Source organism: Grus americana, chromosome 1 (genome assembly GCF_028858705.1).
Source record: "Grus americana isolate bGruAme1 chromosome 1, bGruAme1.mat, whole genome shotgun sequence".
NCBI lineage: Eukaryota > Metazoa > Chordata > Aves > Gruiformes > Gruidae > Grus > Grus americana.
The window spans coordinates 197,410,908-197,436,510 of record NC_072852.1 but is presented as its reverse complement, the minus strand read 5'-3'; the positions used below and the strand labels follow the sequence as shown (position 1 = coordinate 197,436,510).

The 25,603-nt window shown below is 38.9% G+C and overlaps 1 protein-coding gene across 8 annotated transcripts in view; it reads left to right on the top strand.

Annotated features, from left to right (window-relative positions):
* Positions 1-25,292, top strand: part of CDK8 (cyclin dependent kinase 8) — an 86,165-nt gene extending 60,873 nt beyond the window's left edge. For 3 of the 8 annotated variants that reach the window (XM_054848810.1, XM_054848828.1, XM_054848845.1), the window contains 9 exons: positions 2,207-2,264; positions 5,059-5,190; positions 7,091-7,234; positions 9,309-9,378; positions 10,815-10,887; positions 17,903-18,000; positions 19,416-19,494; positions 19,614-19,772; positions 24,011-25,292. In XM_054848810.1, coding sequence (XP_054704785.1) covers positions 2,207-2,264; positions 5,059-5,190; positions 7,091-7,234; positions 9,309-9,378; positions 10,815-10,887; positions 17,903-18,000; positions 19,416-19,494; positions 19,614-19,772; positions 24,011-24,136 — 939 coding nt within the window. In that variant the 3' untranslated portion in view covers positions 24,137-25,292. Of the gene's footprint in view, positions 1-178; positions 223-2,206; positions 2,265-5,058; positions 5,191-7,090; positions 7,235-9,308; positions 9,379-10,814; positions 10,888-17,902; positions 18,001-19,415; positions 19,495-19,613; positions 19,773-24,010 lie in introns of those variants that run through there. The other 5 variants (XM_054848852.1, XM_054848820.1, XR_008580015.1 and 2 more) reach the window with 5 other exon arrangements.
* Positions 25,293-25,603: the final 311 nt, after the last annotated feature.

The window sequence follows — 25,603 nt, the reverse complement described above, 5'->3', positions numbered from 1 at the left end:
AGTGTGAATCAAGCTGTTGCTATTTATTTTGCTAACCAGTACTGTCTCATTTCTTTGTGCTTTCTCTTCTCATCTTGCACCTACCTTGAACTTAGGGTAGAAGATCTGTGGGGCAGGAATTGTTACCCAATGCTGTGCTGATTAATGATCTGGCATAACGGAGTTTTTGTGTGAATATGGCTCCTTGTCCCTATCAAAATCCAAATAGTAAAACACTTTAAGGTAAAAATATCATGAGGATGTTACAAGCATTTTTTTGTAGAGTATTTCCAACCTGTGAAAATGCAGGGGGGGAAATTATACTTTAGGTCAGTGTATTATTTATTTGAAGAATTTTAGTGCCTGTGTAATGTATCGTTAACTACTCAAAAAATATTAATTAGGCATGTAGCTTATTAACACCCCAGATATATTGAAGCAGCTTTTGTAAAAGATACGCTTATTTTCTCTTTGAGTCACAGCGTAGCAATAAAATGGTTTGCGGTGAAATTATGTGTTTTCTTACCTAGCAGTTTGAATTGCTTTAAACTTCAACATTAACTCTGAATTTAAAGATTTATGCTGCTTGTTTTTTTCTAGGACTTTTCTAGAAGCAATTAAAATTGAATGCTGTGAGCTGTGTGCCCACATACTGCATATTTTTTTATACCGAAGCAGTACTTACCTGGAGTGTATGCCTTTATTTAAAAAGAAAAAAAAAAAAGAAAAAGGGATGGTGGTGGTGTGGGGGACAAGTTCTGCGTATCGCTGAGCTGTTGCAGCCCAAGTTGGATCTGTTGTTACTGCTGTTGGAAAGATAATGGGATATATCTTACCTTTTTGATCGCAGTCAAGCTACAACATCTTCTTCTGTCTTTAACCTGCTCTCAAGAGAAGAGATGCAACGCCTCAAATTCCTTTTACGTATTTTATACGTGGATTGTACAGTTTTAGAAATCCATGTTGGAGCCTTTCATAAGCAGTAGTAAATAAGTTTCTCAAGGGAATTTTCTACTGGATTATTAATTTTTTGCACCTTGTTTTACACAATATGAATTACTTCTAGATGGATATCAAATTGTGATCTTTTGTCTCTTTGAATGTGTTTACACCAGAGCCTGATAGATTCAGGAAGACTTGAGAATTGGTAAATCACACCAAGACATAAGGATTTATTATATTAACTTTTAGGTAGCCTAAACTGTCTTGCTGGGGTACTTTTTTCTTCAGATCAATTTAAACTGGGAAAGCAAAGCAAGAGCTGTAACTCAGCCTTATAGTTCTTACAGTTCACAACTGAATAGGAGCCCCTGTTTTGTCCAGGATTTACAGTGTGAACAGGTATCTAAATCACTCCATTTCAAAACAAGTCTAGCATACATTTTCAGCCTTAGTTGTGAGTTTCCTGACTTTTTTTTTCCCCCTCAAAATAAGCACTGCAGGTTTGATTTATATATCAGTGTTAGCATTTTGAGGAATCTTCTGACTGCAGATGCCGAGACTGGATTATGAGAAACAGGACGGCAGAGAAATGTAGGACTAAGAAGTGAGTGGTTATGTTTCTAACCAGGTGAACTCTAGCTCAATTCTTTAACTCACCTCCCTAGTAAAAGAAAGAAAGGGAAGATGGAGAGAAAAATAACGTAAAGACAATGCTTTCCAGTTTTGCGCCCGTTGGAATTGGTATACACTTGTAAATAGGAATAATTTAGGTGATTTTTTTTTCTCTCCACTATAAAGTGATACGGTAATGTTTAATCTGTATCTCACTCAGGTATTTTTTTATGTAAAATGTGTTTGCAAATGTGTCTAATGACCCTGGGCAAAACGTGTTGTAGAGCTGGCTGCTCATCCCGGCGCTGGGGGGGGCAGGTGGTGGGCAGCAACAGGACCGCTTCCCGCCAAAAGGATCCAGGGCAATTTTGGTAGAAATCTCGGCGGCTCGGCGACTGCCAGCTCATGCAAGTTGAGGACAGACACCAGGGTGTCAGTGAGGGAGCGTGGCACTGGAGCGCAGAAACGCCGAAAAGAAACGTGAGGAAGATGCAGTCAGGGAGAGCCTGTGTCTGGGTCCTTGCACAGCTTTACTGTGACAGAGAAACTTTGTCATTTTTATCAAAACAAAGTTGGTTTAAAACGGGCAAAACAAAGCTTAACTAATTATTCAGAGACTAATGTTTAGGTTTATCGTGGTATATGTATTGTATATTTATTTTTTTTTCCACAGAAACCTGCTAATATTTTAGTTATGGGTGAAGGTCCTGAGCGAGGAAGAGTAAAAATTGGTATGTTTATATCTTTGATAAGTCCCAGTGTAGCATTTAAGTTAGAATGTTCTGAAGGTGCAGTTGTACCACCTAAAGTAGTCACTGTAATGCTAGTATGTGCCTGGGCACATTGCCTAAATGCTGTTTTCTGAGTGACTGGCTTCTTGATATTAGCCCCATGCACCAGTTCTGACGATGAAATGCTGTAGCCTCATCAATAAAAAGTGGAAAATGTCATTATATTTTAAGTGGGTGTTTGTGTGGGGTGGGGGATTTCGATATGGGGATAAAGATGACAGCTAGCTAGGAGGGAAAGGAGGAGAAGGAAACAGGATTTTAAAATTTCCTCCATTTTACCCCTGTAATGCCATGACATTATCTTGCTGCTGCTTATAAAAACCTAACTAGGGAACTACTCATTACTACAAACCTTAAATTTTATAATGGAATCAAAGGCGGCATTTGCAAAATGTTCTTGAAAGAGTAGACAGGTCCCTTGGAAATAAACACAAGGGATCCTAAAAGTCCAGAAAACACAGTAATCCAGCCAAAATGCTTAGTGAGAACTACAGCTAAATGCTCAAACTGGGGTGTACCAGGGTAGGAAGGACCCAACGCTTTCCCCACTATTTTAACATTTTCTGGTGGGAGCTGCTGTTCACAGTGAGAGGATAATTTGTAGAACTTCAACTGTTTTAAATTAAAGTAAATAAATAAATAAAAATTAACTGTAGTCTAACAGCAATAAGCTATAGCAGGCTGTGCGTTAGCATGGCCGTGCTTTGATAGCAAACTGCTAATGCACAGCCTACTTAACATTTGTTACGGTAATGCAGCCCCATTTGGAAGGGTGGTTTTTTTTAAAGCTAGTTCATCTTTTTCACTTCCCTCTGGCTTTCTTTTATGAGATTATTCTTCTGCATTGTTGCTCTGTACTCTTACTGTTTTGTTAATCTGAACTATATTGTTAATTGCTAGTATAATGAATTTGGGGTAGGATTTTCTTGGAGCTTTCAGTGCTGTTCTAGTCTTTCCCTCGCCCTTTGAAATCCAAGGAGCAGATGGACCAGGGCTGAATGCTTCTGCAGATCCTACCCGAAAGTTTTTAATGCCCTTCCGAGGTTTAAGGTTGACATTAGAGATTGAGGTCTTCTCCGTTCAAAACAGGTACAGCATGAACAGCGGAAGGGAAAATTTCTTCCTATTACCTTATTCTTCATGGAGCAGTTGCTTCCAAAATGGAGAACGTAGGTCATCCTCTGGGCACGTTCACTTTCAACTGTGGTGGTGATGTTTGCTGTACACAACTATTTGCTAGTAATTGCACATAGACCACCCATTTATTTCTTAATTCTTAGTTTTGAATTAATTTGGGAATAACTTGGAGCACAACTAAATTTAGCCAGACTCTGTTAACGGACAGGTGAAAGATTCTGTATCGGACCACCAGTCCTCTGAGCCATCCATTCCCAGCAGGGAAAGAGGGAGGGGGACCCTGGATTTCTAAGTGTGTTATCAAAATGTAGATTTTTTTTTTCTTATTTTCTTAAGATATTATCGCAGCAGGAAAAGAATGCAGAAGTTATACCCCTACCAAGGGCTTCCACTTTTCCAGTGTAACTAATTTTTCTAAAAAATACATAACTGGTATTTAACTTAAAATAATATTATAGGCTTTTTGTGTTATTTTGAGTCATAAAATCACTTTCTGCCAACAATTTTCCTTATTTTTCATAGTTACTAGTGACTTGATCATATCTTGAGTAATCGATATTTTAATGTAGAAAACTGTAAAATGTTTCTCTTTTTAAATGCATTAAACCAATCATAAATAGGAATGCATATGAAAAAAAATGATTAAGGACTGTGTAGTCGAGTTAGAGAGCCATATTTACACGGCAGTTTCCCCTCAACCAGTGAGCTGTAGCGCGTAGGTCCTTTTCCCTCAGAATGGCTACTCATCTCATTTCATTCGAGTCTTTCTCAGCATGTGTATGTCCCCGCACCACAGAGTCCCTCTGTCTTGGGATTTGGGGAGTGGTGGGTCGGGAAAGCAGTTTGGTGGGAGAAGGTGCATATTTTAGTCTCTACCCATTTTTTTCCTGTATCACTTATATTTGGTAGTTCAGACAGCTTTCTAGGTGGTTGGTTACTACCAATTCTAAAAAGCAGGTTTTAATGATATAATGCCCCCAAACAGATTTTTAAAATCATAGCCTAAATGGTATTTAGTACTGGTATTTTGATACTGGAAATACATCTTGACAGAAAATTAGCAGGGAGGCAGATGCTGTAGGCTTAGGTGCTGGTTTTGTGTGAAGGAAATCTTGCTACAGCTAACTTCATAATGAGGGAGCTTTTGTGATGTGCACGTATGTATTATAAATCATTCTAACCTTTGCAGAACCTGCATTTTGCTCACATTTAAAATACTACTTCTTGAAAGACCATCCTGTAATAACGGAATATTTTACCAGAGAATATCAGGTAAAATGAGTCAGGATTTACCAGTGTCCTGAGAGAAGTGAGTTGATGCGCTTTTTCAGAACAATGGTTAATTCTTTGTTCTAAATGTCTCATGTTAGTAATGATTTATAATGATATACTTTATAGGTGATGACATCCAGTAACTTCTACAAAAGCTTTAAGAAAATCTGCTCACAGAATTCATATATGCTACAGTCTGCATTTGTATTTTATTTAGCACAGTGATGGTAGCGCTAACAAGTAAACTCAATCAGTTTGTTTGAAAAAAATAAATAAATTGGTAGTTTTCCTCAAATTTTAAAGCATCTTTCTTTGAATTTTGCAGCTGACATGGGCTTTGCCCGATTATTTAATTCACCTCTGAAGCCTTTAGCAGACTTGGATCCAGTAGTTGTGACGTTCTGGTATCGAGCTCCAGAGTTGCTTCTTGGAGCAAGGCATTATACCAAAGCTATTGGTAAGTAAATTGGATGAAAACTTACTATTTTGGTTTTTATGTAAAGTGTGCCCAAATATTAAAGCATTGATAAATAGTACAAAGGACAGTAGCTGAGTTAAAGGTATGTTACTGATTTCTTGAAGAAATACTAAACTTTGACAAATTGTTTAGTTTACTATGGTCTCTGGCTATATATGGGAATGAAATATTTCTGGGTTTTGTCTCCAAATGCCCTGCGACGCAATATAAGTTTATATGGCTTTGACACAAGACTTTCAGAAATGCTGTTAGAGGCAATACAAAATATGGATGCATCTTCGAACTATTAGTAGAATCCATATTATGATGATGATGCACAGTGCATTAATTTAATTGCAGAGGTTTTTACCTAGTGTAATAAATATGTGAAATATGGAATGCACAGAATGAAGAATATATTGGCTGCACTGAAACTAAACTGTAAAAATAAGCTGCATTTTAGCCCCTCTCTGTGTCTTTTTCAAAGCATAAGTGTGAACAGAAATTGCTTGCAGTAGCGAGATGTGGTCAGAGTCACGCAACAGGCTAGTCTGTGACACTGCATCAGACATTTCCAGAAAAAAACAACCCTCACAGAACACAGATGCTGCGAGGATGCCATCAGTTACATCAGCTTAATGCTGCATCCTCCTCACCCCTTAATTCATAGAATCATAGAATGGTTTAGGGTGAAAGGGACCTCAAAGATCATGGCAACTGTTTTTGGGGAAATAACTTGCCCTGCAACGCTCCGCTTACTTTGCACAAACATGGAGGTTGTACATCAGCGTCCATGTTGTTTCTGCAACCTGAAATTTTTTCCTCAGACTTTAGCAGTTATTTTTTTTAAAGATTGTGTCAGTGTTTTTGTCAGAAATTCTAACATTTGCTTTAACAGAAAAGTAAATGACAATACATTTAATACTATATTTCTTTTATAGATTAAATATATTTCCTTATGTTCATTTAAACTGCTTTTTTTGGTTGTATTTGCATGTTCCTTCACTTTATTGGCATTTTCTTCTGCTTGCAGCATGTGAAATTGCATGGATGGTCATAGCCTTTAGTACATAATTTTTTCAGCGTAGATAAAAACTGACTGTAAAAAAACACTGAGTAATGGGGTTATGCTCTCTGCATCATTTGCTTTTGTCCTTGTTCATGACCTTTTCTTGTTCACTCAAGGTTCAGTGTAGCATTAACTCTATGTAAGTTAAAAATTGTGTTTATATATACTAGAAAAAAACCCAGAAGACAATTGGGAAGATTCAGGCTATCTGATTTTGCAGACTGGGACACAGTAATTAAAACACAAAGGGTTTTGGGTTGGGTTGGTTTTTTTTTTGGGGGGTGGGGGGGTGGGGGGGGTGTTTTGTTTGGTTTTGTTAATGAATGTTATGAAAAAAAGGGGTGAGGTGCATATGCATGGAGCAATTTTCTTGTTACTCTTTTTCCGCAGGGTTTTATAGGTGGCGTTTGGCTTATTCCAATATCACTGCTCTTTAACTTGTATTTTTTGGGTCATTTAATACTTATTAAACCCAGTGGCTGATGAGCGAGGGGATGTTTCTTGGCAGGGACAATATGGCAGTGAATGGGCAAGATGTTGGTTGGCTTTTCTTCATTTGTGTTTTATGTGTGGACAGCAATAAATGGTAACTATGCTTTAAAAACCTGTATGATACTCTCTCAGCTCTTGTGTAGTTACTGAATTGTGTACCTCTATCTGTAGCTAAAAGGAGAAGTTGAGAAAGTGTTGCACTTCTACAATAGAAACTTGAAATTTTCAATGCAGGGACCTTATCTCTGATAAGCTAAAAACTAACATTCTACCTCACAAAGATGCTTTTGGAAAGATTAATTTGATTTTTTTTTTAATTTCTGTTCTCCTTTTTTAAAGATATTTGGGCCATAGGGTGTATATTTGCAGAGCTGCTAACATCAGAGCCAATATTCCATTGTCGACAAGAAGATATCAAAACTAGTAATCCTTATCACCATGACCAGCTGGACAGAATATTCAATGTAATGGGATTTCCTGCAGGTACATACTGTATTTTTTTTATCACTGCTGTTCAAAGAAAGATATTGGTATTTCTTTCTTTGCATGTGAAGGTGGCAGCTGATCAAAGCAACAAAGCTGTTCAAACACAATCTTTATTTCATGAGTTATAAATCTAGAATTTAATGGCCACATTAGATATTTTTTCCTATCATTAATGATAGGATAATCTCTGTGTATACATGTACCAATGTTTTATAATTTTAAAAGATCATGTTTAATGGTGGATGATTAAAAATCAGAAGTATTTCTGCATTTCTTCGGTATTTATAGATTTGGAAAGTGACTGATTGTATGAAACCAAGAAAGAATCTATACATTTCGTGAATATTTTGCAGATATTTAACTCATGCTAAATTAAACATAGCATTTGGAAGGAATGGGGAGGGTATTTCTTCCCCACCCCCACCCCCCCACCCCTCAGTAGAAAGGTATGGAGAAAATGTCTTTATTCCAAATTGGAACAAAGAACTGGTTGCATGAACCAAAACAAATTACAATGTGGATATCACTTGTTGCATTTTCCCCTCAGTGTTGGTCATACCTTGTTTTTCTATAGGCTGTCTTGCAGCTTTTCAGTTAATGCTTTGTCTTCTAGTGTTCATGTAGTTGCAGATGTCAGAATAACAGGGGCCTTATTTTTACTTTTTGGTCATGTTTCTCCTCACCGCTTGTGTTCTCTGCTCTTAATAATCTTTTTCTTTACTGCTCTGGTGGAGTTTCTTCTTCCTATCACATTAATTTTGTGGTCTTTATCTTTGTGTCATTCTACAATTTTGTTACTAAATTTGCTCTTTTTTTTCCTCTTGACTTTTTTTTGTCCTGTATGTACTTCATTGCTTCTATACCGCTGTATGAGATTCCTGGAAGTGTTGCCTTTGCATATTGAATACTTCTATTTTCTTGAAAATCCCCCTTAATTTTGTTCCTTCAAGCAATACTGCCCTTTTCTGCTTTTAGCCTAGAATGTTACCCTTTTCCTATGCTTTTCTTACTTCATTTGGGTTTTAGGTTCTCTTTGTGTAGCTTACATAAATAGATGATCCTCTTATTGATTTCTCATTGGTGTAAATCTTTCTAATGGTCTGCATTTGATTTTTTAAGGTCTTTGGTTCTTACCAAGAAATATTATTTTTTTCATTTAATTGCAGCTTTTTTTTTTTTGCTTTTTAATTGACACTTGCCATATTTGAAACAGTTTCACATGTCTTTGGGATAGGGGATGGAGAATGAGGAGAATCTTTTCTTTAAATAAATAATAATAAAATAATCTCTGATTTATTATTCACTTAATATTTTTAAGCTCCCAGTTCTGCAAGTGTGAATAAGACTTAGTAAAGATTTGATTTGAATGAAATTACCTGCCCTGCCCACAGAGCCTTTTCAGGAGTTAGTGTAATACATGTGAGGCTAGGTGCTGGTAGTGAAGTTTTTGTTTTATTTTTAAATCCATTTTGGGCTTTGTCTACACAGAGAAATTGAGATGAAATATTCTTTAATTTGAGTGTGCCAATGCTACTTTTTCTTGACCTTTTGTTGGCTAACAGTATTTCTTTTAAGTTGAGACAGCAGAATTTTACACAGTACCTCTGGGCATTTTCCTGTAACTGAAGACAGTGCTGTCAGAATGGAAAATCCCTTCAAGGAGACAGTGTTTGTGGGAGTCTTATGTACTCCTGTCCCGAGACCATGACTGTGCCTAAATAAATTAAATAACAGTCCTGAAGGGTGCAAGCACAATGGCTGACGTGGTTTTGTTTTCTCCTGTGTTGTCTTTTGGGCATATGGTGATCTTCTCTGTAGCTAGGAGCTGTTTTTTTTTTTTTTTAAGTTCTTGAGTTAATTAGCACATAACTGGAACTGGTATTGTGAAGATTTATTGTGAAGAGGTGATGAAGGAATATGAGCCAAGGAGTACAAAGAAATAAGTAAATGCAAGGTTAGAGAAGCAGACTTAAAAAAAAAAAATCAGGGCTATGGAGATACTTGGAAAGCTGTTGTTTTACCTGGGAAGGGGGGGAAGAAAAAAAATTATTAATAAATATTGATTTTACAGATAAAGATTGGGAAGACATAAAAAAGATGCCTGAACATTCAACTTTAATGAAAGATTTCCGGAGAAACACGTAAGTCTGCTTTGAGTTGAACTTTCTTAAGAAAGCATATTTTACTTTTTCCTCCTACCCTAAATTTCTTGTAGCGCAGGTTGTTTTCTATGTAGATTCCAAACCAGGTCTATGAAATGGTTATGACTTAAATTGGGGGGGGGGGGGAAGTTGTTTGATAGTGGTGAGCTGGGCCTGTTGTGGTGGGAATCAAAGAGTAGCCAGAGGCAGCCCGTAAATGGTAAGGTGGCAGGTGTGAAGTGGGTGATGCCAGTAGGACCCCATGTGGCTCTGAAGATCACAGATTCACAGAGTGGTAGGGGTTGGAAGGGACCTCTGGAGATCATCCAGTCCAACCCCTCTGCTAGAGCAGGATCACCCAGAGCAGGTTGCCCAGGATCGCCTCCAGGCGGGGTTTGAATATCTCCAGAGAAGGAGACTCCACAACCTCTCTGGGCAGCCTGTCCCAGTGCTCGGTCACCCTCAGAGTGAAGACGTTTTTCCTCATGTTGAGATGGAACTCCCTGTGTTCCAGTTTGTGCCCGTTGCCCCTTGTCCTGTCACTGGGCACCACTGAAAAGAGTCTGGCCCCTTCCTCTAGACATCCACCCTTTAGATGTTTATAAGCATTGATGAGATCCCCTCTCAGTCTTCTCTTCTCCAGGCTAAACAGACCCAGCTCTCTCAGCCTTTCCCCACACAAGAGAAAAAGCCCAGTTTGTCACAGCTGCTTCCAAATCTGTGGTACTGGAAATGATTTTTCTGTGATAGCTGCATAAGAGGGATCTGGTAACCTTACACTGTTTCCAGCAAACAGTGGGTATAACTGCCAGGTTTGGTGTCTGGGGTAGCTTATGAAGGCTGAAGAAAGGAATAGCTTTCAGTTTTGCTGTCACATTGCCAGAGTCTAATACCCGCACTGAAGCCCCTTCCCTGTTGCCTTGTTTCCATGCTGAGGGATTTGGGGCTGTACTGCTACACACATTTGTTGCATCTGCCATGCTGTTGTAACCATTTAGAAATCTTATTTCTGAGCTTCTCTTCAACAAAGTGAATCCATGGATGTTCTTGTAGCAACCTGTACATTGCAGGAGAGTGCTACAATGGGCTTAGTATTTATTTCCATGTTTACTGGCATTAGAAATATACAGACTGTAACTGCATAGTAATAAAATTGCTAAAAGGCAGTTTAAATCCAAGTGATAGGTTGCTGTCTGGTGAGCTTTTTGTGTGTGATGTGTTTTTTACAAGCATGTGAGGGAAAGAGATGCATTTTTGTAGTGTCTGCATGATTTGTAAGCAATCTCTGGTGTTGGTAGTTGTGGTTTTTCCCTGCTTAATGGATTAGCAATGGAGACTAAACTGTTCTTATTAATATATATTGTGACTACTAAGAAAGCTTTGTGGTATTGGTGATTTGCATATTAGAAATGTCACATTTTTTTTTCCTTTTCTAGGTATACCAACTGCAGCCTTATCAAATATATGGAAAAACATAAAGTTAAACCAGATAGTAAGGCATTCCACTTGGTAAGTTCCTGCATGCATAAAAAAAAAATCAAACCCCTCATATAAGTTATAGTTGTTCAAAGTAAGAGTTGAGCTGATGTCAAGTACACTGTGACTAACTTTATTTTGTAAATATTATACATTATTTTATAAATAAAGTTAGGAATAACTGATACTCTGCAATCTGAGAACTGCAAAACCACTTGATCATCTCACATTGATAAAATGATTCCATGAGTCATTCACTGGATTAGGTTCTGAGTATATCAGAAGTTTTCAGTCTTTGTCACGTTTAGTACGTAATTATATTTTCCGTGTTGCTGCAGCTCTTAGATATTTTGCTGCTTTGCATGCTTTTATTAGCCTATTTTTTATTTTTTAAAAAAAATCCTAAATGCCTAATTTTTTTACATATTCATTGTTAAGCTTACATCTTACAGACTTAGACTTCTGAACTACCTGTTCAAGTCTCAAGTTAAAACTTTAGTATGTCTTCTGGTGCACTAATCCTTTGCAGCTTTCTTAGGAAAATTCCTAGTACTCTTAGAAGAGTGACTTTTCTCTAGAATGTATAACTTTTTTTTAATGAAGACTCCAGTTAAAATTATACACTTGCTCAGCCCTGGAAGTGCCTGCATTATGTTGTTTCAGAAATTACTATATTGGGCCTTTTCTTTTGTGCTTTAAAGAACATTCAAGTCTCTAAAATAAACTTTATATATATAGGGAGAAGAAAGAATTTAAGTGTATCTAGTCTCTCTGAATGGACATTCTCCTTATCTTGATGTTTCCAACTCAGAATAAATGTTTTCAGGCTAGAATTGTAAGGTAAATATATTATTTGGGGGCAGGAGTGAGGGAAGAAAACAGAAAGCTTTTTGATCTTGGAGATGAGAGGAATAAATTGGAGAAAAGGGAAGATAGTTGAGGCCTGGGTGTCTGAGGACATGTGGCTGTTCGAGTCATTGGAAGCTGTACCTTCTCTGATGATCAGACTCAAGGGGTTTTAAGGACCTTTTTCTGTTCAGTACTTTTTCCTCCATGTAAATTTTGGAATTTATCCTTCAGTCAGAGCATCATTCTTGTAGCGTACTGGATGAGCATTTTGAATGGGAGTTTACAAGCAGGTGAATTACACTGCAACTGGTCTGAAGTAGGATGTATATTCAAGGTTCAGATTAAAACCAAAACTATAACCAGCTGAATCAAGTAATCATTGCAGGAAGTTACCTGGCAGTTATAGAATCACAGAACGGTTTGGGTTGGAAGGAACCTCAAAGATCATCCAGTTCCAACCCCCCTGCCATGGGCAAGGACACCCTCCACTAGACCACGTTGCCCAAAGCCCCATCCAGCCTGGCCTTGAACACTTCCAGGGAGGGGGCATCCACAGCCTCTCTGGGCAACCTGTTCCGGTGTCTCACTGCTCTCACAGTAAAGAATTTCTTCCTAATATCTGATCTAAATCTACCCTCTTTCAGGTTAAACCCATTACCCCTTGTCTTATCACTCCATGCCCTTGTAAACAGTCCCTCTCCAGCTTTCCTGTAGATCCCCTTTAGGTGCTGGAAGGCTGCTCTAAGGTCTCCCTGGAGCCTTCTCTTCTCCAGGCTGAACAACCCTGACTCTCTCAGCCTGTCTTCACAGGAGAGGTGCTCCAGTCCCCTGATCATCTTCATGGCCCTCCTCTGGACTTGCTCCAACAGCCCTGTGTCTTTCTTGTACTGGGTCCCCCAGAGCTGGACGCAGTACTCCAGGTGGGGTCTCATGAGAGCAGAGGGGGAGAATCACCTCCCTCGACCTGCTGGTCATGCTTCTTGTGATGCAGCCCAGGACACGGTTGGCTTTCTGGGCTGCAAGTGCATGGTGCCGGGTCATGTTGAGCTTCTCATCAGTCAACACCCCCAAGTCCTTCTCCTCAGGGCTGCTCTCGGTCCATTAATGGTTGTACCATTATGCATCATTTACTATGAAGTGTCTCTGCTCTCTAAAATTATAAGTTGGCGAAATACTAGAGATGTTTACATAAGCAAGGAAACTAGTCCTCTCAGCAGAGAGATTTTGGATTTTTGATGGATTTTTGTATCCAGTCACCATTGGAAGCCACTGAGCAGTCTGTATATATTTGTAATGCATAAAAGGTTTATGTTGATATATGAAGAACTGAAGTGCTCATTAATCCAGTTTTTACTATGTAACTATTTATAACAGAGGTTCAGAAATGCACTTTTAGTATTGACCAAGATGTTCTTACGTTTTAGTATGACAATACATACTTTAAAAAAGATATTTGACATAGCAAGTAGATAATACCTCATATTCCTATCAAAGCCTAAATAATATTTCTACAAATTATACTATTAAGGAATTCAACAAGCAAAAACCAATGAACGTGAAGTATCTGTTGAATATGATGTTTTGAGTAGGATGGGGTTTGGATATAAAACCTCATCCTTGGACTCTTAAGCAAATGGAGTGAATTTGCAGGTCTTTCTCATCAACCACTCTAGGCAGGTGTTCCATAAAAATATGCAACTGTGTGCATCAGAACTTACTTTTCTAACTTCATCATCTTTGAGAACAAACATGGTGCTTGTCCTCTACAAATTTGACTTGTAACGTATTTGGAGTCTAAAGCTCTAAAATTAAGCTTATGTTGCTGTAACAAAATCTGAAAGCGGCGAATTATCATTAGTGGTGAATAGCTGAGAAAAGTCAGGCAGTTCTGCCTATTAAAATCAGTCACTTTAGATGTTCATATCCTACCTAGGTGATCTGAGGTAAAAACCTTTTCCATGCAACAACCTGTACGACATGGCCAGTGACTTCATCTTCAAGTAATGTAGTGCTTTTCCCCTCCCTCAATTGCTCAAATATTTCTTTCTCACTGCTCTTCAGTCTGCTGGCTTAACACCAAGCTCGGGTAAAAGTGAGCAGGTCAGGCTTTGCTATACATTTGGATGGTCCATAAAAAGACTTTCTCTGAATGAAGCAGCTTCTCTTACAAGCTGTGAGTGCTCTGGCCAAACCGACCTGAAATTTCTCATCTGCTCTTGCAGTCTTGCAAGTTTCGACATTGTTTTCAGTAGAACAAGAAACTAGACACAAAATAATCATGTTAAAATAGCTTACAACACTTACTGCAACCTTTTCTATTCTCCCTGTGGTATCACGACAGGGTGATAACTGTTTGAATGTGTTCAGCACGTTTGTATTTATACCAAAAAGCAGTGGTTACGTTAAAATTCAAAATCAAGGAACGGTCCTTTTCCAAGCCACTGTTGCCCCTCCATCCTTGGCTGTATCTGTTAGTACTGAACAAGAGGACCAGGAGGTGAGTTTGAGTGTGGAACCTTAACTCAACATGCTGCTCAGCTGCTACCTCACCCGCTCACTCCACTTTGGACCTCTACCTTCCTTCCCCTCTACAAAAACTGGTAACAAGCGCGAGTGCTGTGTGCAATTTGGATGATGTCAGTGTCACACAAGCCAAAAAGCAGGGTATTTAGTAGTGTAGACCTAGCCACGTTCTTTTGCAGAACATGACTATGTTCTAACATATGTTCTATAACATGTAGAATCCCATAGATTGTGAGCTAAGTACTGTCAAGTTGATTGTTAATTAGCTCTAATAGGATCCTCTCCGTTTTCTGCTAACTGCTGTCTGTCAGAACAATTCAGTGAAAATCAGATCCCATTTAAAACCCCGGTCTTTCCAAAGTAACATCTTAAAACTGTTCAGGGGCTGTCAAAATCGGAAGGTGTCTTAGGTTTGCGCTCTCGCTGTTTGGGACTAGACTGAACTCCAGATGAATGCCTTAGGCCCCTCCACCAGACCCTGAACAAGTTCAGCAAATCTCTTGGTACCAGTTCTTCCAGAGATACTCCAAGATCTTACTCTTCCACAAGCTGTCTCACAGCCATTTTACTCTCTGCATCAGAACGGATAAAAAAACCTGTTTACATCTACTATTGTAAACATATGCCAGAACTAATAATTCCAGGACTAGTAAATCCAGAGATTGTTGTCATTGCCAAAAATGAAATGTTTTGATTTCCCAACTTGAATTAACCAGATTTTTTTTCTCTTTACTGACAGTCAGTCATGCACATGGTCTCTTTTCACATGCGGAACTGATGTGTTACATGAGAGAACTTTGGCTCCTTCCTGCTTTTGCAGCTTACATTTTTTTCTGCTTTCCTGATTTTTTTTTTCTCCCTACTTAATTGTTTATGCCCTAGAAAATGGGTATGTGGCTGCTGATCCTGGTTCATTGAGTGATGCTTCATCTTCCATTTGGTTCCTTTTGGTTACTTTGGTCCCTATCAACTGCAGTGATTGTCCCATTCATTCTTGATATATCAAAGTTTACTGCATTTTTATTATGTCATTCAGCCAGGTAATATTTTAATTGAACAGTTTTTAAAATAGAAAATATTTGTAATAATAGGTGGAAGATGCACTTCTGTGCTGGCACCTGAACAAGGGGGCAAAACAGGAGTTTTGATCCCCTGGGTGATAATGGTTGCACAATCATTAAATTTTGCTTATGGTTTCTGGTTTCTGTTGCTGATTATGATGTTTGTTGACATCATGTCAGCATGTGATGGACAGCCATATAACCTAATCGCCAGAAATGATGCCAGAATTTTGCAAAGTTTTTTGATTGTGATGTTTTTCAGCGTGTTGGCAATTCTCTCACATTTTTTTGCCTTCCTCTTTTCTGGCTCCTGGGATTGCTTTTTGAGCTTTTTAGAGAACAAGAATTGTTCTGTTCAAACTGATATTTTAAAAGACTACATGCAGACTGGGAGAGCTGAAATAACTTATTGTGAGTCTGATGATGTGAAAAACAAAACTGGATTGATGGTGGTAATACATATTTATTATATTCTTAACCATGCCATTAAAACTGAAGGCTGAGGAGAGAAAATGTACTTTCTAACTTTAGCTGCCTGCAGCATGGAGGTCTGCGTTAATGGTTGTATATGCTCACTTAATAGCTAGCGAAAGGGATGACCAGTTCAGATGTACTTCACAACACTGGATCTTTATAAAAAGGTGAATTTAATCCCATGAGAAGTATGAATAGCAAATGTGAAATGAGTATTATTTGCATATGTAGTTTCTGCCTATATTCTTAGTTCCATGATTTAAAAAAAAGCTATAGGTTGGAAGTGTAGCATTTCTTTTACAAGTCATTGTCTTTGACAATGTATCAGGGTGTAGTTTTGCCTTGGATGCTGTATTCCATGGTGAAACACGAAAACTCACTCTTTTCCTTGTTCTGTGTAGTATCTGAAGCTCCTTCTGCCCATGTGTGTTGCTTGTCCAGCACAGCTGTATTCCACAAAATAAATGCTGGGTGGATGGGAAGAAATAATGCACGTACACCACACCTTTTGAATAAGAAACATTTACTTTTAGAATGCATCCCTGCTATTTCAGTGCTAGAGTTAAATAAAATCACTCTGGTCTGCTATTCCTAAACTAGAGAAAAATCTTCACACCCGTGGAGAGAGCATGATGTTTCTCATGTGTTTTTTATTGACAATCACTGTTGAGATGCTGCAGTGACAAATGTAGAAAGTCCAGACAGCTTCCGAAATGTTTGCATAGGCACAAAATGAGAGCAGAAGAGTAAAACCAGTACAAACAGTAAAACCAGCTTTTAGAGTTACCTTTCAATCTTTATTGTTGTGCTGAATTTAGACTTCATGTCTGTTATTGGTATTGGAAGTTACTCAAGAAGAGTTTCTGGCTATGTATCCTAAGCATTTCTTATAGCATGTACTTCTAAGTAGCAATGTTTATAACTTTTTTTATACTAATTTTTCACTTTGGTTAGGTCAGTTTTATTCAATTTTCATTTGTGTATTACCTTAGGATTTTTACTCTGCCTGTTACTGAAACATCTTGCATGCTGGTTTGGTTTTTTTTTAAAGTTAGGCATTGGGGAAATACCTAGTGTGTTGCTTAGCCCCTTGTTAACGCTTCCCAGTGAGAGTACAATGTGCTTTCTCAAAGGGTAAGGTTTTGCTGGATTTCTAGTTGAACTGAGTTCAACTATTTTGTAAACTATTATACTTTGCCTTGTCTTCTGTATATTCATACTTTGTGGTCATCTTCATTGGCTTTAACCAACACAGGCATTTTGGAAAGATTGTTTTCACGTAGTTGATACCTGATTGAGCAGTTGTTACAGAAGATAAAGGCCAAGGTCTTACACTGAGAGTGAAACAGCACCAGTGCTTAGGCTCAATGTACTCATGCAGGAGAAAGCTTGTTCAGCTTCCCTGAGTATTTTGCATCAGGTCATGCAAAAAAATCAACTAAAATTCAAGATTTTGCACAACTGCTCTTTTGAGCAGCATGTGGCACACAGATGTGTCCGAGAGTCCATCTCTGTCAGAATAAACAAGCACATACTGGAATGGGTGATAAAAAGTTTTCTGGCCAGGTGGGGTTTTTTGAACATGTTGATTACCACTTTATTTTACAGCATAAAGATTCTCTAAGGAGTGACTTCATATAACATTTTTAAAATACTATGGATGACAATGGAGATGTACTAATATGACAATACTAAATAATGAGCAATAATGGACATGGAATTGCTTTTGCTTATTAATTGCTAAGAATTGTTTGAATTTAAAAGGATATGATGATGCTTCCTCTTAAGTGCAGTGTAGTTGAAGAAACCAGGCTAAATGCGTGCACTTTACACCTTCTTGGGGGAAGTGAACAGACCATTAAAGGTGCTGGTACGTTTTGGAAATGCTTTGAAAGTTTTTGTTAGAACATTTGTGACTGGAACTAACGGAGTGTCCTGGGCTTTGCAAGTAAAAATAGGTATTCTTTGATGGGAAATGGAGATACTATTTTAACAAGAGAGAAGAATGTGGTTATGCCATTTATGGTTAGGGTTTTGAGTTCAGAGACACTTGTGTCAGCTTGTCTTTCAGAAATAATACAATGAAGTTTCTGTAAACAATTTTGGTAATGCAGAGCTTTGTTATCCTTTGTTTTGTGCAGCTTCAGAAATTGCTCACTATGGATCCAATAAAGAGAATTACCTCAGAACAGGCTATGCAGGATCCCTATTTCTTAGAAGATCCTCTTCCCACAGCTGAGTAAGTGGTCAGTTTATTAACCTATCAGTACATCCAGAGATGCTTTGGAAATGCGTGCTTTCCTTCTGCCAGAAATATGTTTGTGAATATTGAGCTAAATGCTTACTGTCTTAACAACCAAGGAAAGCTATAACCACTAAAATGCCATTTGTGGTTTTTAAAATTAAGTAGCATTCTTATTAATCTCTTGCTTTATGGAACTTTGATCCTATTAGTCGCAGCACTAATCTTGTTATTCACTGACAGGTTGATTATGCATGCTACAGATCTTTGTAGACAACTGCTAAGTGCCCGCAGGTCCACTTCTCTGCTCCAGAATGCCAGATGACACTCTCTAATTAGTTTACATTTTTCTGTCTTAGCCTTTGTTGTAAATTCAGTGGGTGGGGGAAGTCAACTCTGTCTCTGTGCTGTCATCCTTAACAACTTAAATCCATTTTCTGTAGACGCTCCTTTTTTTTTTTTCTTGCACTGGGAGATTTACAAAAGGAAGAAAACTTAGAGACAATTAAGTCATTAAAAATGAACCTGTCCCCTACCCCACCTCCTCCACCCCCCCAAGACTAGCCAGAGCGTGTGGTTGCACATCATCTTAGGAAAACTATTAGCATATCAGGTGCATGATTCTCTACCATTATCTAGGCAAGAATTTATAAAAATATGGTATGTATATTAATAAGCAATTAATGAAAAATGACATTATTTCACTAAAACCTACTGGGTTATTTATAGCAGCTCCTGACCTGTCTCTGTGATTTCATGTTGTCACGTGAATGATTTGCTTTTGCAGAAACTGCTTTTAGGACAGTGTTTGGCTTTATTTTTCTCATAAGTTGGCATTTTAATGTGAATATGCAATGAGTAATGCTAACAGGTGTACAGATACTTTATTATAAATACATTCTGCTGATTGAGGGCAGATAAGTATTCACTTGCGCTAGCAGTAGCAAATTCACATGGACCATGAGATTCGAATTGACAGATGAAATTTCTAGTTATTTTTAAACTTTGTTCCAGGTGGTTTTATTAATAGTGGAGTTTCCAGGAGTATATTCAGTTACTCCTGAGATTGTGAATTACGTTATAGCTGCATTAAGATAGCTCTTTGTGCCCTTGCAGGTACCTAACAGGTGGTACACCTTTCCAGCCACCAGTTTGGTCACCAGTTACCAGAATCCATGAAAACTATTAGGAGTTTAAATTAGTGTATAAGAGGCAACTGAAGATTAAAACATAAATGTGAAAACCTTTACTAAGTTTAGAATATGATGAAAGTAAGACAGGGAAAACTCCACTAGGTACAGGCATTAGACTGTGGCTCAGGCAAGTTGAAACTAGCATGGGTGAAGTATGAATCTTACGGGTCTAACCCTTCTGTTCTCATACAGTGATAAATAGACTTTTTTGGGGGGCAGTGTTTTTGCAGGTTGTCAAATCCCTTACCCAAAACGAGAATTTTTAACAGAAGAAGAACCAGATGATAAAGGAGACAAAGTAAGTACTAGAAGAACAGTATCATCATGCTTCACTGGCTTTCACACTATTTCCTGTTTTCATGTTATTTCATGTACTGCTTTTGAGTTGAAATTTTTCTTTGTGTTTAAACAATTGAGAAGAACCAGCAGCAGCAGCAGGGCAATAACCATACTAATGGAACTGGTCATCCAGGGAACCAAGACAACAGTCACACACAGGGACCCCCACTGAAAAAAGTGAGAGTTGTTCCTCCTACCACTACCTCAGGTGGACTTATTATGACCTCAGACTATCAGGTATTATTATTTGTTTTATTCATATATTGTGTGTTTGGTTGTCATGCTTACAACAGTGTTTCTTTAAGCTGAAAAAGTAATTCTGTAAATGTCACTGTAGTAACAGTATTTTTTTGGCATCTCTCAGATGCACTTAGTTGATGGTTTGCCTGTAAATTGATATGCTGATGCTTTTTAAGTTAGCAGTTTCAATGAAATTAGGATCAGAGATTATTGCAATTACTAATTTATTACCTTCATATTAGGGAATGCTGATTGTGGACCAGGAGCCTGTTGTGCTGTGCTCTGTATCACCTAAAAATACCATTCCATATTTGAACAAGCCTGTAATGCTGGGGGGCAAGGGATATCACAGTAAACAAGATGTGAAATAAGAATCTGAACAAGTGTTTTAGTTGGGGAAATGGATGGGAAAGCAGTATTTTGGAAGACAAACAGAAAGACTTGACGTGATGCTGTCATAATCTCTGTTTTTAAGACCAAAGGAGATTCCAGGTTGAGTAAGCCCAGTATTACAGATCTGAAGAGACACGTGAGGTGGTGGCAATCAAGTGAGGAAGAGTTAGGAGGGGTGTAGAAAAAAAGCTTGAGGAAAGCTTGAAAACTGTGTTCTAGCCTTCCTGCATTTGAGTTTTTGGTCAAACATTAGGAAATCAGAAAAGTCTGGAGGAGGAGAATATCTGAGTCATCCCAGGGAATGATACCTGCATTTGTGTGTTTGGATGAGGTTACTCCCAGAGATGGTGGAGAAGAGAGGACAACAGAACCTTTAGTTAATGCAAGCTAAGGAATTACAAAAGAGGAACAAGGAAGATTTTTCAAATGACATGCATAGGAATAACTAGAGAGGTGGCAGATTTTGGAAGCCTGGGGAGTAGATGATCTCAAGAGGAGGCACGCTGGTGAAAACGTTAGCCTGCAGGAACTGATAAATACTGGTTCACATGGAGTGCATAGTGCGGAAGGCCAATTAGAAGAGAGTCTTGGATGGAATCCCAGGACATCGACAGCAATCAGTTTTCAAGTTGTTCTCCTTGAACAATAAAGATTTTTAGAGCTGTTTCAAACAGTGGTCAGTCTTAACTATAGTGCTGCAGTGTGGGGTGCCTCTAAGTATAAATATGGTCTGTCTTTTAGTTGGGTTGTGCATCACAGAGCACTCCTTTACAGGACATTCATCCCATTCAATTTGGCAAGCTGCAAATTTGATTGCTGTTTGGGCCTTTTAGCTGGCTCCTACTACTACTTCTGTTCTGTGCGTGTATTTTTAAGAAGGCAAATGCAACTCTCTCTTAATCTTCCCCTCATGTTGAGCCACGTATCTAATGAGACTGATGCAGCGGTTGCACATACCGTGTCAGGGAGCCCCGTTTATATGCCCTATTTACACACCCTTCACCTCATTTTGCTACTGTAGCTTGGCAGTTTGGACAAACTTCGGCTTCCACTTCTGTGAGCAGGAGCTGAGGTTTGCTAGTTGAGAAGTGAGAAGACTCAGATTGCTTTGGCAGGAGTTGATGTTGGTTTGTTTTCAGCTCATGCTCATCAAAACTTTTGTACTCTCAGATGTCCTTCCCAGGACTGTAGCTGGGGGCAGCCCTTGTCAACAAATGTAAGTTCAGAATACTTTTGGCTTCAGATAGTGATAACTGCTACTTTGCTATCTCAGGAGCTCTTACTGGTAGCTTGACTGCTCCTCACTAATCTTTTTGCTGTCTCTTTAGGAGGTAAAACATCTGGTTTTCAAAAAAACCCCACAAACAAACCAACAAAACCTCTACAAAACCAAAACATCTCCCCTCCAGTCTTGCAAGAAGGCAGCAGGTAGATTTGTTCCAATTAAGGTATCTGGAAAACATGGTAATCAAAGGGAGGAGATCTGAACTTGCTGGCACTGGAACAAAAGCAGTTTGAGTTGCCTATTGGTGGTTTCGGATCTCCTTGAAAAAAATTCCTCACATTTTTTGCTTCTGATCCTGCAACTTGAGGAGATGGCAAACAAATATTACAATACAGCCCTCTGTTTTAATCAAACACCTGTTCCTTTGTTCTTCGTTTAATTTGCTCAAATTCCCCGTATAAAGCTTGTGAAGAAGGGTTGCCATCTCCTGGGCAAGACACACTAAGACAGTTTCTCCATCCACTCAGAAGTCAAATTAGTCTCTGCAGAGCAAGTTGACCTTGTATCCTTTTCTGCCATGCATAAAAATAGTAGACACATGGCACACAGTCTTCCTTGCCTTCTCATTTAAATCCACAATGTGATATTTCCAAAGACAATGTGACTGAACAGGCTGGAGCAATTCCACTACTCTGAGGTTTTGCTTGTGATAAACCTCTGGGTGTTTAATAGTATTTAGAAAGGACTGGATATTCACATTCGTTCTTCAACAGAAGCCATTTGTTGCACCGGGTGTCATGAAAGAATCTGATGATTTTCAATTGCCTCCATCTTGAAATAAGATCTGGTTTAGAAGTTGGGATGCAGAAAGTGTTTACAACTGAGATGAATGGTCAGTTTTTAAATAGTTAAACTTGTGATAGTTTCCTACACACAGGAGCCACGCTTGGGCAAAAAGAATATTTAGGGATTTTTGCTCTGTGAAGTACATCCTATATTTGTTATACGGAGAAGGGTGACGCAGAGTTGTGGCACTTCTGTTGGCGAGTGACTTGGTCCGTCTGTGAAGAGCGAAGGGGAAATGCCACGAAAGTGCAGTCACTGCTTTAATGCTGCAGTTCAGCAGTGCTGGTTTGTTCCTGCCGGCACTGAGTGCGGGTCCAGACTTTTCTTCCCCTTCGCACTACGCACCCCTAGAGAATTAGCTCAGTCCCATGAGCATACGTTACCAAGTGAGTTTGCCTTTTGATTTCTGCCATCGCCTCAGCATCCTTATTATAGCTTCTCTTCTAATGCCAAACGGCAGGAAAAAATTAATGGCGTTCTTTATTATTTTATAATTTATTTTATAAAATCTGTAAAGTTAATTTAATATTTTACTTTTTCAGGATGTTGGGTCACCATAGTTTTGTCTATTCAGGTCTTGGTAGCAACATCCTAATCCTGGAATATTCACCATAAGGATGTTTCCAGACCTTAACTAGAAGCAGCTTTAGCTAACAATCATAATACATCTTGCGATATCAAGAGTTAGAAGTTAAATAGCAGTTTCTAAACACTACATTTGTGTGTGTGTGTGTGTGTAAACCTTAACATAAACGTAACACAATTTCATTACATTACTATTCCGTTTTAATTTAGTGACATGTTAAATGCTACTAAGTGGTCATATACTCAGATTGAAAATCCCACATGCAGTCCATCTTTTCCTTTATGATGTGTGATGTGTAAATAACTTGTAGGCTAAAATTGAAGTAGGCAGTTGCTGGTTTGCTCAGTGTTTATGGCAGTGATGCATGCTCCACTCTATAAATAATTTTAGAAATGCTGGGTGAAAGGGGCCACTGGAGACCATCTTAGCCCAGTCTCCCACTCGAAGCAGAACTGTTGCTAATGCTAAATCAGGTCAGCTATGGCTTTGTTCAGCTGAGTCTTTAAAACCTCCATAGGTAGAGACTTCACAGCCTCTCTGGGCAAGCTCTTCTAGTGCTGTGCTAGCCTCTTAGAGTTTTTTCCCTAATGTCCAACCCGAACCTCCCAAGCCACAGCCTACGGCCATTTCCCCTTGATGTATCTGGTTCCACTGAGAAGACTGTGGCTGTTGTCTTTTACAACTACTGGAAGGAGAGGTAGGCTGCTGCTAGATGACGCTTTAGCCTAAACGCAGCACTCTCAGCCTTTACTCCTAGGTCACACAAAAGCGTGGCAAGCATATCCTTTGTATAGGAAAATCTCCCAAATAACGCAGAGTGCCTCAGCAGCAGTAAGATGCACCGTCAGACCTCCACCCCAACCTACTTCTCGGTAAAGGGAAGGGAGCAGGTGGAGAAAACCACTGCTGTGAGCGGTAGTAGCCTCCTGTAACATGCAGGAGGATCACAGGAGGTAATTAGGATGGATACCGAAGGGTGGTAACTGTCACTTTCTAATCTGATATTCCTGATGTGCAAACCTGCCCCTGCTGTAATCAGCGTAAGTGAAAAGAAGCCTGGCAGTGCGGCCACTTTGAGACTGTGTGTGCTCAGTACCTCTTGAAGAGATAAATCGGTAGGTGAGACTGTCTTGCGATGTACCTGTTATGAAGGATTGCGTTTCCTCTGCTCTTACCTCTCTGCAGCGTTCCAACCCCCATGCTGCCTACCCCAACCCCGGACCAAGCACATCACAGCCACAGAGCAGCATGGGGTATTCAACTACCTCCCAGCAGCCGCCACAGTACTCGCATCAGACACATCGGTACTGAGCTGCGTCCCAATAACGTCAATGCACTGTTGCTAATGCTGCAGGACCGGCCGCGCAGCTGCCTGCCTGGAACCCGGCTTGGGCCACGAGAATGTACTGTACAACCACACCTCCAACCTGTCCGATCGCCACGATCCACCCCCTTCCACAGAGGGGAGTAGTGGCTCCCGAATTGTACCTGTTTTTGGGGTTAGACTTGAAAAGAAAGTGCTAGCACAGTTTGTGTTGTGGATATGCTACTTCCATAGTTTACTTGACATGGTTCAGACTGACCGATGCATTTTTTTCAGTGACAGTCTGTAGCAGTTGAAGCTGTGAAATGTGCTAGGGGCAAGCATTTTTGTTGTCGTATGTGGTGAATTCTCTTGATGTAACAACTTTATCTGACCAATAGTACACAACATCTTTGAACTGGTACTTGAAGCATACAGTATATGTTACCATGGCAAAAAAAGCAAACTAACCGTGACTCTGAGACAATTTTGATAGACGTTTATTTTTAGTGACTTTTGTGGGTTGGTTCATTTTCCACCTAGATCAATGTTTTATGACCGACGCGATTGCTACGATGAGATTTTTTTAAGAACATGAAAACGTTTGCGTTTTTTTCCAGCAATTACAAATGTCCCAAAGATTAATTTCCAACATAAGTTTCTGTTTTTAAATCTATGACTTGACTGGTATTAAAGCTGCTATTTGATAGTAAAATAAGTATGTTGTCATTGATATAAACATGTTTGGTTCAGCAAACAAACTAAAATGATTGTCATAGACAGTGTTTTATTTTTTTTCCTGTTGGTGTTAATGATTTGTGAGCATGCTTTGGGATTAAAAAAGCATGAATGATATTTCCTAAAAAGGTGCGGCATCCATTCAGATATTTCGTCATGATTTTTGAGAACCGGCTTGGTGTAGTGGATTTTAAATTTTGTTCAGTTAATTATTTTTTTTAAATGTTCACACGTTGTTTAGGGGTGCCATTCCTACAGCAGAGGATCAAGGTGTTAGGAGAGCCTTAGAATTTATGAGGAAAAACTTACATACAATGTACTGTATCAAACTATTTTACATGAATGACACAAGTATTCTGAATTAAAAAAAATCAAACATTGTTAAAACAAGGTGTTATGTAATAAATTTATTTTTCATAAATCTGCATATGACCTTTGCCTGTATTCCTTTTTATCAACAAGAGCACCCCGCTCCCCCATCGTACATCTATATCGGGTTGAGTCCTGAGAAACAGCATCTGACAGGAATTTTTCTTGCAAGCGAGCAGGCTGCCATTAACTGCTGAGAAGGATTTTTTTATTATTATTTCTAAATAGGAGAAAAAATAGAGTGCCTTCATGAAACGTCATTACCCTTGTTGCTACATGTAGCTGATCAGCTGGAGATACACCGAACGTGGGTTTATTACTACCTACATTTCATAGATCAGACAGCTCCTTTTCATCTACAAAATCGA